Source organism: Adiantum capillus-veneris, chromosome 25 (genome assembly GCF_014529385.1).
Source record: "Adiantum capillus-veneris isolate H3 chromosome 25, ASM1452938v2, whole genome shotgun sequence".
NCBI classification, from domain to species: Eukaryota; Viridiplantae; Streptophyta; class Polypodiopsida; order Polypodiales; family Pteridaceae; genus Adiantum; species Adiantum capillus-veneris.
The window spans coordinates 100,462,461-100,480,771 of record NC_140955.1 but is presented as its reverse complement, the minus strand read 5'-3'; the positions used below and the strand labels follow the sequence as shown (position 1 = coordinate 100,480,771).

General features: G+C 43.9%; 2 protein-coding genes and 1 pseudogene across 2 annotated transcripts in view; 1 reads left to right on the top strand and 2 right to left on the bottom strand.

Moving 5' to 3' along the window:
• Positions 1-2,426: 2,426 nt before the first annotated feature.
• LOC147425380 (pre-mRNA-processing factor 19-like) lies at positions 2,427-3,358 on the bottom strand (annotated as a pseudogene).
• A 180-nt stretch (positions 3,359-3,538) lies between these two features.
• On the bottom strand, positions 3,539-4,572 carry LOC147425379 (ATP-dependent Clp protease proteolytic subunit 5, chloroplastic-like). Its single transcript, XM_086500341.1, has 2 exons — positions 4,494-4,572; positions 3,539-3,987 (listed from the first exon to the last, which is right to left on the bottom strand). The coding sequence occupies exons 1-2, from the start codon at positions 4,570-4,572 to the stop codon at positions 3,539-3,541; spliced, it is 528 nt and encodes a 175-aa protein (XP_086356467.1).
• A 1,472-nt stretch (positions 4,573-6,044) lies between these two features.
• The window catches only part of LOC147425377 (IAA-amino acid hydrolase ILR1-like 3), a 39,694-nt gene continuing 27,427 nt past the window's right edge, over positions 6,045-18,311 (top strand). Inside the window, exons 1-3 of the mRNA XM_086499533.1 lie at positions 6,045-6,179; positions 6,263-6,511; positions 6,710-6,835. Of these exons, the coding sequence (XP_086355659.1) occupies positions 6,084-6,179; positions 6,263-6,511; positions 6,710-6,835 (471 nt within the window). The 5' untranslated portion in view covers positions 6,045-6,083. The remainder of the gene's footprint in view (positions 6,180-6,262; positions 6,512-6,709; positions 6,836-18,311) is intronic.

Genomic DNA, 18,311 nt, shown 5'->3' with positions numbered 1-18,311 from the left:
GCTTATCTACTTACAAAAGGACTTACCTCAGAGAGCTTTGCGCATTTTCGCAAGCAGTTAGGTGTAGGGTAGTACATCACTTCTCTACATCTCTTGTATATTAGCTTGTATAGTAGCTTCTCTCACACTTAAAGTACCACATTGGACTTTAAGTGGGAGGTTGTTGGGGTATAAATCCCAATGTGGTCGCCCAGGTAAGTGGGCGGGCCGCCAGGTATGTACACACATTCTTTTGTAAAAACCTAATAAGAACTCACAATGCTCTACACATTACAGTAGAACGAGTTCACCATATCGTTGTGCTCTTCTTCTCGCACTCTCTCTCGCGTCGCACTTCCACTCGTACTCCTTCACAATTTTGTTGTGAAATATAATTATATGAAAACTACCTCATTTCATGCTTTTTTAGAAAATTGTTGAACTCATTTGAGAATTATTGTTTCCTATTCTATTTTTCAACCATAGAGCCTTGAATTTCTAAAAGTGCATAAATAATTCACTTTTTTGCTTCATAAAATAGACCCATATCTACCTTGTATGGTCATCAATGAAGTGCACATCATACCTACATCCACCCATAGACGGAGTCTTCGCTAGACCTTTTATCGCACATATACTTATTCTAGAGTACTAAATAGTATCTACAAACATTGTAGCCAGAATGGAGCTTTCTGTACCACCCAACCTTAGTGAACTCCTCAAAAGAAAGGGGGACCCAAAGGTATGTTATTATAGCATGCCATTAGGTCTCCCCAATCTTGAAAAAATGAAAAACCTTTTAAAACATCTTAAGTGCATAAGTGAAGGGTGAGATTAGGAAATGAAACTAGTGTGCCTTTTTGGTTTGAGTGTTAATGGTATGAATCAATGTAGTAGTTTTGAAATGAAGAAAACAAAACTAGAAGCTTGAGTATTAATGTACCTGATTTAATCTGTCAATGGAGCTTGATCCAAAGGCACCCCTTCTCAAAGTTTCTCCCAAGCCTCCACAACCTCACCACGTCATTGAAATTGACAGTTAGGTGATGTATCAAGCAAAATTGTTTCAAGATTAGCACTTTCTACTATGCAAAGAGATGCAATATGTGCACGGGATGCTGTGCCCGCAAAGAAATGAAAAAACCATACGTAATGTATGGCCGGGAGGTGGCACCATCCTCACCCACATTTTATAAACCATAGAGAATGTGCCTTTCTCCAATCACATGTTTTCACCTCCAGTGTTGGAGGGATGCCAATGCTTCTCCTCCAGTGTTAGAGGGACGACATTCTTTTTGAAAAGTACACTTATACAAGAAGAAGATCTTACCTTTAAATTTAGAAAGATGGAAGGACGTTGATTTTGTGCTATAACCTCCATCCAATAAAGAGAGAACCAACTGGGTCAACTCCAGCTATTACATCTAATTCCTCACTTCTTCTTCTTTCCACTCTTAGCAGGCTTCTTAGCGTTGCCCTTAGCACCCTTGACGTTGAATTTCATTTCTTCTTTTTGATGGTAGGTGGCCTTGTTGATACATCGCCTACATGGAATGGCATTCCTAACAATGTCAACATCTTTTGACCTTCCTTATCCGTCTTTACTGAGGTAATGATGGCAATGTCCATCCCTCTAGGCTTTTTTATGTTGTCAAATTTAATTTTTGGAAACACGCCCTGCTCTCTCAGACCAAGATTGTAGTTCCCCTTCTCATCAAAGCTATAAGGATTGACACCCAGGAAGTCTTGTGTATGAGGAAGCACCAGGTGTTCAGCAGTCGATCCAAGATAATACATAAGCTCTCCTCTCAAGGTGACAACTATACCGATGGGTACACCCTGACGAATCTTGAAACCAGCTATGGCTTTCTTTGCACGAGTGATGTTAGCCCTTTGCCCTATAACAATGGCCATGCCTTTTATGGTATCTTCCAAGACCTTGGCATTCTAAGAGCCTTCTCCAATGCCACCGTTGACAACAACCTTTTCTACTCTGGGAATCTGCAAAGTATTGGCGTATTGGAACTCCTTGAGAACGGGCATGACCTTGTTGATGTAAATAGAGTTAAGACGGGGCACCTTGATAGTGGAGTAGGAGCTTCAGTTATAGCAGCTGAGGAGGATCGCATGCAAAGGGAATCCCTAGAGACTCTGACAAGCCTGAGAGAGGACAAAGAGGCTGTCATGGAGTCCCGACAGCCGTATGAAGATGATGGAACCAGCGAAGACGAAGCTACAGATTCCATCCCTAATTTGCTTGCTACCACCACCATAGCCTCCTCCTCCTCCTTCTTCTTCTTCTTCTTCCTCTCTCTCTCTCTCTCTCTCTCTCTCTCTCTCTCTCTCTCTCTCTCTCTCTCTCTCTCTCTCTCTCTCTCTCTCTCTCTCTTTGGGAGAATAACGTGACTGATGCGTGATGTTCATCTCCAACCCCCACTTGCCAATCCTCACACCTGTTTAACACCTGCCACTTGGTAGATCCTCACATCCGAACCATCAATAGCAAGATAATTCCCCGGCTGAAGTCGCACTCCACTGCATTGGTTGGTGTTGCAGTATCATAAGGGAAAAGGAGCGGTAATATTTCAACTTTCTCAAATCCGACAGCTTTACACCATACTAAGCAGTAGTAGCGAGAAAATAACCATTGTTCAAGAAAGATATATCGGTCATTGGTCCACTATGCTCTTCAAATTGAGCAACATCGGCTTCACGTCTAAAATTTGCATTAGAGATTTTGCTGCTTCCATCATTAAAATAAGCCCATCAGGGTGAAATGAAGCAGATGTATAGGCTTCCTACACGGACATCTCATTTATCGAAACCAAGCAGTCACCATAGTAAGATGGTAGAAACACTAGATTTTGTTAGAAGATGCAGACACAAAATAGTTGTTGGTTGCATGCACCGTCACAACACGAACCTCTCCATTGTGATCCCGACCAGTGTGCTTGCATTCATAAACGCCATCCTCATTTGCTTGCCAGATTTTGACTGCCTTATTGGAAGAGCCAGTCTCTTTTTTGAATCTTGCAATTACCCTACAAGCAACATCATGTTGGTACAAAGCATGGCTAAGCTCTTGATGAGCATTGTGAAGCTACTGCTCAACAGCATAATTTTACAGTACCACTGCATCCCATTCATTCTAGAAGAGACTAAGCATCCCAGGGATACTGGCAGCTTGCAATGGCCTTGGCTTTACAACCTTGTTGACCTTAATAGGGATAAGATCTTCATTTGAGAGGCTTTCCTTTGTTACTGGGAAAGTGCCATAGTTCTCAATGTGCTTCTTGATGAGTCTTCCCTCAAAAAGCAAGCCTGAGGGTCTGCTTATGGCTGGTTCTTCGGGTGTAGTGCCCGAAATTGCGCAGAACATGTCTAGCTCCGCCTTCCTTCCTCTCTCTCTGATGCCAAAGAGACTATGAGCAGATTTTAAGTGGTGAAAATTTCTCAAAGATACACTTTAATTGTCATGTTAAATAATTGCACAACAAATTAGATGCTTCAAGCACAAATTGATCGTTACTTACAAACGTGACTAATTATTACAATTGGCTCAAGCTGCACTAGGCTTTGGTTGCGATAGCGGCTGCAGTTCTTTTGGGGGATTCGAGATAACAACATCAATCAAGCCATACTCTTTGGTCCCGTTAGCACTCATAAAAAAATCTCTATCTGTATCTTGTACAATCTTCTCTAAAGGTTGCCCAGTGCGGTAAGGAAGATGACCATTTAGATTTGCCTTGTGATGTAGAATCTCATCGGCCTGAATCTCAATATCAGTCTGCTGGCCTTGTGCACCACCAAGAGGCTGATAAATCATGATTCGTGAATTAGGTAAGCTGTACCTTTTGCCCTTGCTTCCACTGCTCAACAAGAAGGTGCCCAAACTCGCTGCTAATCCGACACACACAGTGCTAACATCAACTCTAATGTGCCGCATCATGTCAAAATTTGCCATCCCTACTGTGTAACAGAGCCACCAGGATCGAAGAATTGCCATCCCTATTGTAATAGAGCCACCAGGATCAAAGAATTGACATACATTACAATATCCCAACTTGGATCTACAACATCCAAGTAAAGAAGCTGGGCCACAATCAGATTAGCCATATCATCTTCAACGACTCCACCACAACGGATTATTCTATGCTAAAAAAGCTGTCTTATGACACTTTGAAAACGTTCCTGCAACATGGGAGGTGAGCCCTGCCCTCCTTGTGCATAAGGACCCGAGTACAAGGTTTCGGGGACCTCCAAATCATTCCCGATTGACCATATTCCACCTGCAATGTTTGAAGTTGGGCTCCAAAAGCCCTCTGATTGTACAGAAGCACGTGGTATCAATCCTACACTAGTGGCTAGCTTCATTCCGGAATAAGAGGCAGGAGGGCCAGCTGAAAGTTGATGGTGGAGGGTGCGTTTTTAGCGAGTTGTTGAACCCACCTTGGTTGTGCGCTTCCACTGCTCGCCAATTGTCCTACGGACGCCCCACCCGCACAACTACCTACCGGGACCACCCCCCAATATCAAAGATATCCAATTAGCCCTTGAAGCACCGCCTCTTCCACCAGCCCCATGTTGTACCATCCTGCGCACTCTTGCAGGCTCTGTGTTACTGTCGATGTTGGCTGTGTACACACCACGCCCACTTGCAGGCTGCTCCTACCCCTACAATTCCGCCTCCACACCACTTCCTTCAAGGCCGGCCCACCTGCTGCAATATTTCAGCTCCATGAATGTTGAACCTTCATCTCGGCTGGCTACTCTTCATGAGATGGCATGCTGCCCACCATGACCCTTGTCAACACTTGCACCTGTCACCACCTGGACATACCCGCTCTATTGTCCTTAACCCCCCTTGGTCTGACCTGCGCCAATTGTCTCCCATCTCCTTCGAGATGCCTTAACTGTCATGAGGCTGGCCTCGAACCCATAATCTGTCTGGATTTTTGCTTGCTCTCAACCTGCCACCCTCATGAAGATCTTAATCACATCACATTTGCCACCCCCCTTGGTCTGACCTGCGCCAATTGTCTCCCATCTCCTTCGAGATGCCTTAACCGTCATGAGGCTCGCCTCGAACCCATAATCTGTCTGGATTTTTGCTCGCTCTCAACCTGCCACCCTCATGAAGATCTTAAGCACATCACATTTTCTCTCTCTCTCTCTCTCACACACACACATACACACACACACACATACACACACACACACACACACACACACACACAGAGTGTGAAAAGCAAGTAGTTTGCTCTCTCCCGTCTCAAATCAACAGTTTGAGCTCCCTCTCTTTCTCTCTCTTTCTGTCTGACACATAGAAGAAACACACTGCATTGCTGCAGAGAAATAGAGATCGCTGCTCTTTTTAGTTGGGCTGCCCTCTATTTTTCAAGGTGAGCTTTTTACCCAATACAACTCACCAAACGGATTTCTTTGGCCGGGCTGCCCTCTATTTTTCAAGGTGAGCTTTTTACCCAATTACAACTCGCCAAGTGGACACATTCTCCTTGCAATATTCGTTGTAAGCATCTTACACTGAAAAGGGTAAAGACCCATGAAAGTGGAAAGTCAAAAGACTTTTTGTGTTCATATAAGAGAGATGGTGTAGTGCACAATGATACATTTGTGTTTTTCTTTTGCTAATTTTTCCCTTTAGGGTTTTTTTTAGTGTCCTTGCACTACATAAGTAGTGAGAGTATGTTTTTTTTAAAAAGCCATTAAGAATACTAATTTCTAATATAAGCCACTTCAACCTAAGGGGTTATTAATATGCAAGATTGATAGAATTACATTTACAAAAGAGGGTTAATTTTATTTTGGGAAAAAAATTATAAGTTTCTTAAGAAGGGTTGTTTTATTACTTTAGAGTATGTAAGTATGGGGTTTTTTTAATACCCTATGTACGCATCCGATATAGTGATATGCACTTGTCGCGGTTCATCGTGGAGTAGAGATCAAACTGATTACCAAACCAGTTGTAGCTTTTTATTTGGAAACTGCTCACGGAAATTAAAAATATTTACAACCAGTTAGCAAATGAAGTTGAGACTCTCTCCTCAGCACTATATGACGCGAGTCATAGATGCAAGTGTACCATGGAATCTCGCGAAGAGGACTTCCTTGACATCGGGCAAAAGTGGACCGTCAAGTTGTTGCCGGCGTTCTCCTCTGCAGCTTGTGGAGCTTTCATGGTTTTCTTCTGCCATCTTTGATACACGCCCGAAACACCTGCTCATCACTAGACGAAAACTCTGAAGCCTCCTGCTTCGCTAAGGAGCTCCTCTCATCCTCCCAGCAGGAGGACACTGTTGCCTGGCTCAAATCTGTCAGAAGAAAACTTCATCAAATCCCTGAGACTTGCTATGAAGAGTTTGAGACCAGTCAGCTCATTCGCGATGAATTGCAGAAGTTGGGAGTCCCTTACAAATGGCCCTTCGCCACCACGGGTGTTGTCACCACTATCGGCTCCGGCAAAGCCCCTGTTGTTGCCCTTCGTGCTGAGATGGACGGTCTGCCTTTGGATGTGAGCATGGCAATACCTTTTCTTCTATGTCCAATTTGGAGCAAAGTTTATTGAAGTCTGATGTCTAGCTGTGCATGTGCGTGTGTGTGTGTGTGTGTGTGTGTGAGAGAGAGAGAGAGAGAGAGAGAGAGAGAGAGAGAGAGAGAGAGAGAGAGAGAGATTGATTTGGCTATAATTATTACTGTCAATTGTTGTTAGGAGCTTGTCGATTCAGACTTTAAAAGCATGCACCCAGGAAGAATGCATGCATGTGGGCATGATATGCATGTCACAATGCTTTTAGGAGCCGCAAAAGTACTCAAAGAACGGGAAGAAAAGCTACAGGTAAGCTTTTGCGATTCAAACTCAAATGGTTGTAAAGAAGATGTTGCATGTTGAATTTTGTACCAGAAAACATTGAAGTTTGGAACACCCATCATTGTTGAGGCCATAGTAACAAGGAACGGGAAATGGGAGTGGGAATGGGGGGTGGCATGAATTGCCTTTCCCTGTGACTATATAGTCACTTAGAATGAGGACCGGAATGGAAAAGGGGACAGGGAATGGGTATTGCAGACTGAAAAATGGTCATTTCCTGTTACTTTAATGGAGCTAAAGGCAAGCATGCAAGGGTCGAGTATGCTAGATCAAGGGAATAAAGAAAAGTTGTCAAGCACAGGAGAGTCCTTAAAGTCACGACTGTGTGTATTTAAGAACGAGCTTTGTGGCTATGGAGGACACATAGCATTTAAGACCTAGGAGACTGAGATGTCAGATCCACCACCCTACGTCTCTATATAGGCCGGCTCCTAGTCCTAGCCATAGTTCGAACTTCGGATCCCCTGTCCACACTGGTCTAGTCCGAGCCCCTGGCTCAGGTCCCCGACCCCCTAGGTCGAGCCTTGCTCCTTAGGATCCTTGTCTTGACATTACCCTTGGAGAAGTGTTTTTATCCTTGAAAACAAGAGTGGTGATAATGTGTTTCACACAATGGCATCCATATACAACATAGGGTGGAGACTCCATTTAGAACTCACTTGAGTATGCTAAACGAGTTATTACGACAAAGATGTTTTGAAAAGAGTACCTCTTTTCACTTTTCATGAAAGAAAGATATTGACGTAACTCGTCAGCTAAGTTTAAGTCCTTGACTTGTATTTTCTCGTATCAGAAACAACTCCACCATAACTAGTGTTCAAGGTTGAGAACTTGAATTATACATGAAGAGACTAAACCTAATCGCAAACATGCTTTAACTTATGGTAAGCAAACTCTAACTAGAGCAATACATGATTTCTAATTGAATTGCTTGGTGCTAATGTACGCACTTCACATATCCTTTAGCACAAGATTACACTTTGTAATCTGGCTATCCTCTTTGGATAACTGACAATACCGAGGTGGGTTTTCCTATGGTTCACAGACAGTCTTTCCAAATGACTGGTAAACGGGGATCACAATATCATACAACATTGCTGAGAAATCAACAATGTCCAGAATAACCATCTTGGTTAACTTGAAAGATCAACAAGCACCAAAACTGAGCCATGATCTCTATTTGTGATTGATAGATTCAAAACTAATCTGATTCAGATATTGCACATAGAGTACAAAATGCTTCATAAGCAACTGATATCGACGATGCGGAAGCGTAGAGACCAAGGGAGTGAGAGCACGAGAAAGAGAGAGAGAGAGAGAGAGAGAGAGAGAGAGAGAGAGAGAGAGAGAGAGAGAGTCTCCTGAACCATTTAACCTTGGCAATGAGTAACTGAATGTGTATACAATGGAGGCAATGGATTCCTTATATAGCAATCCCAGTAAATTGCCCTACCCAAGACTTTGACAAATAAGTAAAATAAATACCGAAAAGCCAAACTAAATTATGGGATCACATTGGGCAGCTCACTTGAGATGCCTAAACTTTAACACCCTCTTTGCAGCTCATAGTGGACATCAATAGTGAGACCAAGTCAATGAAGAAGCTACCTTGGACACCTCAGCACCGGCTGGGATACTGGATACACCTCGGTGTTGCTCTCCTCAACTTTGTACCTGAAAGTAAGCCATCTTGAGCATTGGTTGCCATTGTAGAAACTTTCAACTGTAGACCAAACTACATCCAATAATCCTTATTCGTGAACTATGAACACATCACGTCCAAAATATAAAACTCCAAAATAATGAACTGTTGGAACACATCTTGTCCATAATTTGACCAACAACAATGGATTGGTGCACTCATCCATGGTGTTTTAGACGTCTGATCGGTTCCCTGCCAGATGCATGTGCATTGAACTCCGACCTACGGGTCCAAACACCAATAACTTGAACTCCAACACAAGGGTCGAAATGAATTATAGGGAGCAGTGCTTGCCCCTCTCTGCCACTCACAAGTCTCTCTCTGGCTGAAGCTAGTGGTGACACTTGTCATTTATTTGACTAGAAATCTGACGTCGAGACCACTGTGGCCACCGCCACGTGTGCCATGTCGATCTCCTTTGCCAAATCTTTATTACCGTAATCTCTGTCCAGCTTGCCTTTATCCTTGTCTTCCTGTGAGTTTATGCTTTTGCCTTTGGCTTCAAACTCTCGAGCCAAACAAAGTGTCGTGTCACAAAGTGATGACGTGGCGGACAGCAAAAACCCTAATTTCTGCCAGAAACCCTAAAATTCCTGCAAACCCTAATTTTTGCCAAAAACCCTAAATTCCGGAAATCGCGGAGGCGGATTATTAATTTTTTTTTTAAAAAAAAAACTTTTTTTTTTTTGGAAAATGATGAGCGACGCGAATTTTGCTTTTGCTTTTTTTTATTAAAAAAAAAAAGAGAAAAGACTCTCTAAGAGAGAGAGAGAACTGATGCTTTTGATTTTAAAAGCTTTTGGGGCTCTGCTTTTGGGCATCCCTTGTAACCTTTAAATTAGTGGTGAGGGCCTCACTTCTCAGAGCATCTGGACGCAGAGTCTGAGAGTGAAACCCTAACTGCTCTCTTGTACTTTGATGATTGATTAATACAAAAAGAAATACCGAAAGGGGCGCCAGTCTTTGGGGCCAATATCTCTAGGCACGGAACTCCGCCGGGCCAGTGCAAATCTATTGTGATCTGTGAATTGTTTTTGAAGTGGTTATTTGGTGCTGTCGCGGTTGATTCTTGACTTGGAGTGTCCAAGTTTGTTACAGTGGTATCAGAGCACGGCCGATTTCTCTTCTACGGGAAATCCGATCCCCGAATTTTTTTTCCACGGCACCTATGGCTTCATGCAAGGATCAGTCGACTCCCTCTGCATCTGGAGATGCGGGCTGGGATCACAACGAAGATTCAGACAGAGAGTATGGCCCGCCTCGGCCTACTCAGGCGGAGCAAAGAGAGATGGAGCGTCGTCAATTGATTGGCGATGCAACAAAGATGATGCTCAATTTTGCCAAGGACCCGAAGATGGCAAAATATATGAACCAAACCTCTTTGAAAGAGGTACAGATGGAGTTGCAGAGAACCACAACACCACTCCCGAAACCCGCTCTCAAGAAACCTTTTGCCTCCAAGAAATATACGGAGAAGGAACTGGAGAACGTGGTTGATACACGGATTGCTAAGCTTTTTGACACGCAAAAGAAAGCCAAAAAGCACGGCAAAAAGCAGAAGAAAGGCACTGACTTCCCGGGATATTTAGGTCGTTGGTCGACATTTGACAAGGCAAAGAAATTGAAGAAGCGCGTCAAGTTTGAAGACCTACCCAGTTCTTCTTCTTCTTCTTCTGACAGTTCTTCTAGCTCCTCGGATTAGAGCGAAGAAGACAGAAAAAAGCAAAAAGTGAAGCAAGACACAAAGCTTCGGAAAGAGCAAGAAAAAGGCAAAGAAGGCTACATCTCACCCAGAGATTGACAGTTCTACTGAGGACTCGTCTACTTACAGCTCAGACTCCGATGACGGAAAGTTTTATGCGAACAAGAAGAATTTTTTTTTACAAAGCCAACCAGTATGACTTTCTCGAAGATAAAAGCAAGAAAGTCCGAGAGTTTAAGGAAGGTGGCCACTCGATCAAGTTTGATACTTTTGAGGATACTCAGATGCTTCGAAGGCTTTGTCTTTTATACAGCAGTTTGACATCGCTTTCGCGGGAGGACGCTATTCAGAGCACTCCAAGATTCGGAGAGCTGCCTCTTACTTTAAGGGGAATGCTCGTACTTGGTGGTCCACGCTTCTATTAAGCAAGACTGTGCCAGTTACATGGCTGAAATTCAAGAGGCTTTTTATTTCTTCTTGGTTGACTCAAGAGTTTGAGCGAGATATACGAGCTGCTTGGAACCATCTCCGGATAACCAAGAGCGATACAGTGAATTCTTATTGTGAAAGATTCTGGAGCTCTTTTCTACCTGCCTCTTCATTCAAGAAGATCTCGTTCAGAGAACAGATTGAGCGGTTTACCTTGGGTTTACCTACAGAGATCCGAGACCACTGCTTGGAACAGAAGTCAGCTTCTATTCAGGAGTTGATGAGTCATGCGAAGCGGGGCTTTGCAATTCACTCTGGCAGTCTGACCTACCCCACAGATGAGGCCATGACACAACGAGCCGAACAGACTTCTGGGAATGAAAGTAGAATGAAAAAGAGCAACCCAGAGAAAAAAAAAAGGATGCACGACCCAAGCTTACTCCTGAGGAGAGAGCTCGCTTCATCAGAGAGGGGAAGTGCTTTGGATGCGGGGAACAGGGACATATTTCCGCGAAGTGCCCTGATACGGCACAGAAAGAACAGCATGATAAAAACGACGACAGGTCTGAGAGTTCGAGAGCAGCTGAGGAATGTGGCAGAAAAGGCAGATAGAAAAGCAGAACTGGTACCACATGGCGTGGGACCTGCACCGAATCTAATGAATGAAAGTACAACTTTGCCGCTTTCGGGGCAAAGTGAAGGATCAGGAAGCTCTTTTGAAGGAGCCAAGGCCAACTTCTTTTCACTTGGAATTGGCGGCTCGATTTGGAACTGCGCCCGACAGACTGACGCCACAGGGGGAGGTAGTTCGACTGGCACCCGGATGGGATGTTGCCATTACACCGAGCATTGGCAAACTTCGTTTGCAATGACAGGGGTGTTCAGGGCACGTGAGTGACGTTCTACTCGGGATCCCTGGGTACCACAAGAACTACGCCGTGGTTGACTACCGGGCCGAGAAAGCGACTTTGATAAATGAAGGGCTTAGAGATTGTACTTGATGAACTTCAGTTTTCTTACTCATTCTTTTGGGAGAACTGAACGATGGATAAAGGTTGAATATGTTTTGACCTGAAGAAAAGAACGCCAAGATTTTTTTCTCCACGCTCATGCCGATTGCTTTTGAGAGGGCCTGAAGATCATACCATTGATCTGATATCTGGAAGCACGCCACCGAATCGGCCACCTTATCGTGTGAGCCGAGTACAGAATGAAAAGATTATGAACTCAGTGAAAGACCTCTTGGAAAAGGGTCTTGTCCAGCTTAGTACTTCACCGTATTGCTCTCCAGTGTTGTTGGTTTTGAAGAAAGACAGATCTTGGAGAATGTGCATCGATTATAGCACTCTCAACGAAATCACCATCAAGAATAGATTTCCGATTCCTAGGATCGATGATATACTCAACAGGTTACAGGGATCCTCGTGCTTTAGCAGGATTGACTTGAAGAGTGGATATCATCAGATCAGGATAGCGCCAGGAGATGTCTACAAGACAGCTTTTCGGACGACTTTTGGGTTATTTGAGTTTTTGGTGATGCCTTTTGGCTTAACCAATGCTCCTGCGACATTTAACCGGATGATGGACAGGATTTTTCGAGAGTACAGGCTATTTGTTGGCACTTTCTTTGACGACATCATTGTTTTCTCCAAGAATGAGGCAGAACACAGAAATCATCTGCTTCAAGACTTTCAGGCATTACGAGATCACACGTTAGTGATTAATGCAAAGAAAAGTGAATTTTTTCCTACCAGAGATACACTTTTTGGGACACATTGTGTTAGCAGCAGGAGTGCAAATGGACCCGGCCAAGATAGAGACTATCCGTGATTGGCCCGATTTGAGGAATGTCCATAAAGTTGGAAGCTTCTTGGGACTGTGTTCGTACTACAGGCGGTTCATACGAAAGTTTGCAGAGGTTGCTTCCCCTTTGCATATCTTGACACAGAAAGGAGTACCTTTTTTGTGGGGACCCACAGAGGTGACTGCCTTTCACACATTGAAAGAGAAATTGACTACGGGACCTATTTTGACTTTGCCGGACTTGCAGAAGTCATTCGAAGTATATTGTGATGCTTGTGGTCGTAGTCTGGGTGCGGTCTTGATGCAAGAAGGCCATGTCATAGCTTACGAGAGCCGTTTGTTCTCTAGGCCGGAGATGACAGCACAGATCTATGAGAAAGAGCTTTTGGCGGTTATCCATGCTCTTACTCAGTGGCGGCATTACCTACTCGGAGCGGATTTTACTGTCTTTACAGACCATCAGAGTTTGCGCTACTTCTTGTCACAGAAGCAGCTTTCGGAAAAACAGATGCGGTGGGCGAACATCTTGTCACAGTTCCACTTCCAGATTGTCCATGTGCAGGGACAGAAGAATGTGGTGGCAGATGCTTTGTCTCGGAAATCGTTGGTTCTGGCTATTTCCGCGATACATCATAGGAGCTTCGAGGATATGGTCGATCAGTATGCCACAGATACAGATTTTGCAGATATTTTCACACGGATACGGGAGGGGGAGATAGTAGCTGGATACTCCCTTCGGGAAGGCTACTTGATGAAAAAGACTATGTTGTGCGTTACACAGCCGTTGAGGGAAAAGGTTATGACTGAATGCCATTGTCCACCTTTTACGGGTCACCGCGGCATTGCTACCACCATGAAAGGGGTAGAGAGATATTTCTTTTGGCCGAGACTCAAGAAAGATGTGGAAGAGTTTGTGCGCAGTTGCTTGGTATGCCAGAAGGTCAAGTTTGACAGGCATAAAGCACAGGGATTGTTACAGCCTTTACCCATACCCACCCGCCCCTGGGAAAGTATAGCGATGGATTTCATTTTTGATCTCCCGAGAACACAGAGTGGTCACGATTGTATCTGGACTGTTATTGACAGATTTAGCAAACAGGCTCATTTCATTCCAGTGAAGAAAACAGTCAAGCCGGATCACTTAGCGAGACTGTTTGTGGCCCAGATTTTCAGATTACATGGCATGCCTGAGACAATTGTCTCCGACAGAGACCCCATATTTACGAGTTTGTTTTGGAAGGCAATTTGGGAGAACATTGGCACGCGGTTGCAGTTCTCGTTCCACCCGCAGACTGATGGGCAATCCGAGATTGCCAATTCAGTGGTTCTAGATTTATTGAAGTCTTATATCTCAGATCAGAAGACTCAATGGGAAAGATATTTACCTCTGGTGGAATTTGCCTACAATAACACGATACACTCGTCGACGGGTAAGGCGCCATTTGAGATTGTTGAAGGTGCTGCGAAGGTTCCACCCTTCCTGAGCACGAAAGATAAGATCTTTGAAGCGGATAAATATACGCGAGATCTGGATACGGCTTTTGCCAAGGTTCGCGAGACTTTGGAGAAGTCTCAAGAACGACAGAAAAAGGCAGCGGATCGCCGTCGTCGCGACATGAAATTGAAGGAGGATGATTGGGTGCTCTTACGTTTTGAGAAGGCACGCCTACGAAAGAACAAGGGAAAGGAGAGGCTTTTTCCAAAGCTTAGTATGCGATACTACGGCCCTTTCCAGATTACTGAAAAGATAAATGAAGTCTCCTTCCGATTGAAACTGCCAGATATTTGGAGGATTCACAATGCATTTCATGTGAATCTCTTGAAACCTTTTAAAGGTGATGTGCCTGATGATGGGGAGCCTGATGAGCAACCCGAAGTGGAAGAAAACGAGGAGATCCTTGTTCCTGAACAGATTTTGGCACATAAGGATACGAAGAATAAGGGTAAAGTTCGAAAGCGGTTCTTGGTTAAGTTCAAGAATTATCCTGCACTTGATGCGAAGTGGATGGAGGAGGAGGACCTAGCAGATACTCCTCAGATTGTGAAACTTTACCTCGATGCTTTTGGTTTAGCATAGTCTACTCCAAATGGAACCCAGAATTCAGCTTGGCCGAAGATCTGGTGCAGTGGGATGCACAAGAGGGGAGTTACTCCACTCCTTTGTCAACAGATGCCTCGATTTTGATACTAAAGTCACTGATGTCTCTTTGAGCTTCAGGGATACTGAGAGCTGACAGTATTCTGCTGGATGACTTTATGAAATGGAATTCCTGATTATGATACTGATTTGTTCTTGACTTCTTGTGAGTACAGGAACGATAGACGAAATGATTGCAGCATTTTGGTCTGATTGATCTCGAATAGACATGGTTGCAATAGGGGTTAGTCAATCGGACATCGATGAGGTCCCGATTGGACCTAGATGTGATTGCTAGCTACATTGCCGATAAATCATGGTCTAAGATCCGAATGAATGTTGAATGTCATGTGATGTCCTGTGATGTCTGGTGATGTCCTGTGATGTCATGTGATGTGACTGTCGATTTTGTACATGTGCTAGATGTGTGTTCCTAGTACGTAGGTACTAACAGTCAGTGTCTGCTAAGACGGTTTATGGCTTTTGTCGGTTTTGCAGGCGTAATCGCGGTCGATTACAATGCTTTCAAGAGGGGGGTATGTCACAAAGTGATGACGTGGCGGACAGCAAAAACCCTAATTTCTGCCAGAAACCCTAAAATTCCTGCAAACCCTAATTTTTGCCAAAAACCCTAAATTCCGGAAATCGCGGAGGCGGATTATTAATTTTTTTTATAAACTTTTTTTTTTTTGGAAAATGATGAGCGACGCGAATTTTGCTTTTGCTTTTTTTTATTAAAAAAAAAAAGAGAAAAGACTCTCTAAGAGAGAGAGAGAACTGATGCTTTTGATTTTAAAAGCTTTTGGGGCTCTGCTTTTGGGCATCCCTTGTAACCTTTAAATTAGTGGTGAGGGCCTCACTTCTCAGAGCATCTGGACGCAGAGTCTGAGAGTGAAACCCTAACTGCTCTCTTGTACTTTGATGATTGATTAATACAAAAAGAAATACCGAAAGGGGCGCCAGTCTTTGGGGCCAATATCTCTAGGCACGGAACTCCGCCGGGCCAGTGCAAATCTATTGTGATGTGTGAATTGTTTTTGAAGTGGTTATTTGGTGCTGTCGCGGTTGATTCTTGACTTGGAGTGTCCAAGTTTGTTACATGTCGAATCACAATCATGAAAACTGTGATCGTACCTCGTGGGTACTAAGGCAGCTAACTGAGTACTGGTACTGCCATCCTTGTCCAACTGACCTTTGCCGCTGTCCTCTAGCGAACTCCTCCATTTGCTTTTGACTTCACGAACTGGAGCCAAACAATTCGTCGCCTCCTCCGAAGGCCCCACTCTCTATGGCGAGAGCATGATTGCACAAATCTCTACAATGCTTGGACTTGCCGATGATGTCGACGACGATGAGGACGACGACGAGACGGGCTGAAATCTGAAAACGCTAAGGGCTGAAATCTGCAAATCTTTATTTGCTGAATTTTGACTCTTATGTTGATGACGATGTCGATGGCGACGACGACGCGTTGAAAACGTAGATGCTGAAATCTGCGTTTTCTGGGATGAAACTGTAAACCTTGCGGAAACTGACCGTGCGGCGAGGAACTGCTGCGCGAAGGTGAGATTTGCGAGGTTCGGGGGTTCTTCTGCAATGTCTAAAGGTTGAAAACTGAAAACGCTGTTATTCCTTGATGTTCCATCGCGGTAAAGCTGCAAAACACCGGGACTGATCTGCAAACCAAAAACGCTAGGGCTGAAATTCTGTTGCTGTCGCCGGTTGCTCTGCAATATGCAAAACGCTAAGCTGATCTGAGGTTCTGCTGTCGCCGGAATTTGCAAAAGCAAATCGCTGGCTCATCTGGTGATGAAAACGCTAGGTATTGGCTCTGCTCCAAAAACTCTAGGTCTCTTGGGGGGGTTCTGCTGAGAAGTTACTTGTTGAGCGTATGCTCCTGCTGCGTCTTTTGCCATTTAGTGCTAGTCTAGGTTTGCTTATATACAAACTTACTCAATTTGCCCTACCTACTTTCCAACAAAAGTCACTTCAAAATAATAAGTGAAAAATGTCAAAAATAGGTAAAATAGGCTAAATGCACTGGAAAATTCCCCTGATGAAATCTGATGGATTCTGGTGGGAATATTGATGATCATGCTGTGTGCAACCAGAGGATATGCATCTATACTAAGTGATTGGGCATGCACGGTCTACGAATAGACTCACAAAAGTGCCAGATCACTTCTAATTTAGATTGACTGGACTGACTGAACCCTAATCATGCTGTAGCTTGTCCACGGACACATAGGGTTGGATGTGTCACGTCACATCCCCTCCTTTTCAAAATGAGGTACTGGTACCGAATTGTATGGCGTCGAGGGAGATCGCCAATAGCATCCGGAATCTTGGAAGGGACTCTTCGCCGGCCCACTTTGATGTGTGGGTCGTGCGGTACTTGAACTTCATAAAGGTCTGCACTGCTTGCTTCTTTGGGCTGTGCTGAAAGAGACAAAATCTCCTGTGGCTCCTTCAATGCTTCAACTTCGTCGAGAGTCATGCTTCTTTCTTCTTCAAGAATCTCCATGGCTGAAAATTCCTGAAACCATTTCCAACACAAAACCATGAACATACCCATTTCGTGTAAAGTGAGTGGAAAAAATCTTGTCTTCTCTAAAGACTGTGTATGCATGTAGATGAACATAGAGATGGAGTGACAAACTGTTCATCAAACACATGCAACCAATGAGATCGAATCTCTCTCTTTTGACCTTGAGCAATCAACTGTGGCAATTCACTATGGAAATGCCCATGCTTGGTGCTCATACTTTCATGTGCTCGTTCTACGAATGTGTCATGCCAAGGAAGAGACATGGAATGTGGCTTCCTTGAATGAATACTTTTCAGCTTTTCATGAAAAATCCGCATACATTCGTGCTCATTCATGAGTGAAACGTGCTCAACGTACAATATGTCATGCCTAGGAAAAGGGATCACATAAAGATGTTGACTAAAATACAGGAAACGATCACGAATGAAACACTCGAACAATACGTGCGTATCAATCATGCGAACATATAATACTTCCTGTAAGGGCTCTTTGGACCTAGGTTCGAGAGCCAAGATCGGTTCTTCCTGAATGATTGAATCGTCCTGTGGGGGTTCTTTGGACCTCGACTCAAAAGCCAAGATCGGTTCTTCGTGATTGATCGAATCTACAACGAGGTTAGCTTTGCTAGAGAAAGCATCCACTAACACATCATCCTTGTGAACAATCACATCATCTTCATGCAACTCATCATGCTTGTGAGAAATCACATCTTGATCATGCAAATCATCATGCTTATCTTTATCATCCAAATGATCATGCTTATCATTGTCAATCAAATCATCATGCTGCTCACAATCATGCAAATCCTGTATGTCATGCTTTGGAGAAAAAGAGACTGAGAGAGTCTCCTCCTGAATCCTTTCAATCTTGTCCTGCATATTAGCAATGAGAGATGGAGAATGAACTATGTCCTCTCCATGAATGACAATGGGAGAATCACTTTTGGCATTGAGAGTGAAAGTATTAGCCTCCCAATCAATGAGAGGGTTAGTATCACGAAATCATCGAATGCCCAAAATCATATCACATCCTGAGAGAGGAGAAACAACTCCAACTCTTTACGCAGCAAAGCAATTTTAGCCTCATTGCGACTTGCATAAAGACCAACCAAAATATCCCAAG

Excerpts from the sequence above, each read along its gene's own strand:
- LOC147425379 (XM_086500341.1), bottom strand. The coding sequence starts at position 4,572 with ATGGTACAACATGGGGCTGGTGGAAGAGGCGGTGCTTCAAGGGCTAAT. Across the intron at positions 3,988-4,493 it reads GATATTGGGGGGTGGTCCCG|GGATGGCAATTCTTCGATCC; the intron begins GTAGGTAGTTGT and ends CTATTACAATAG.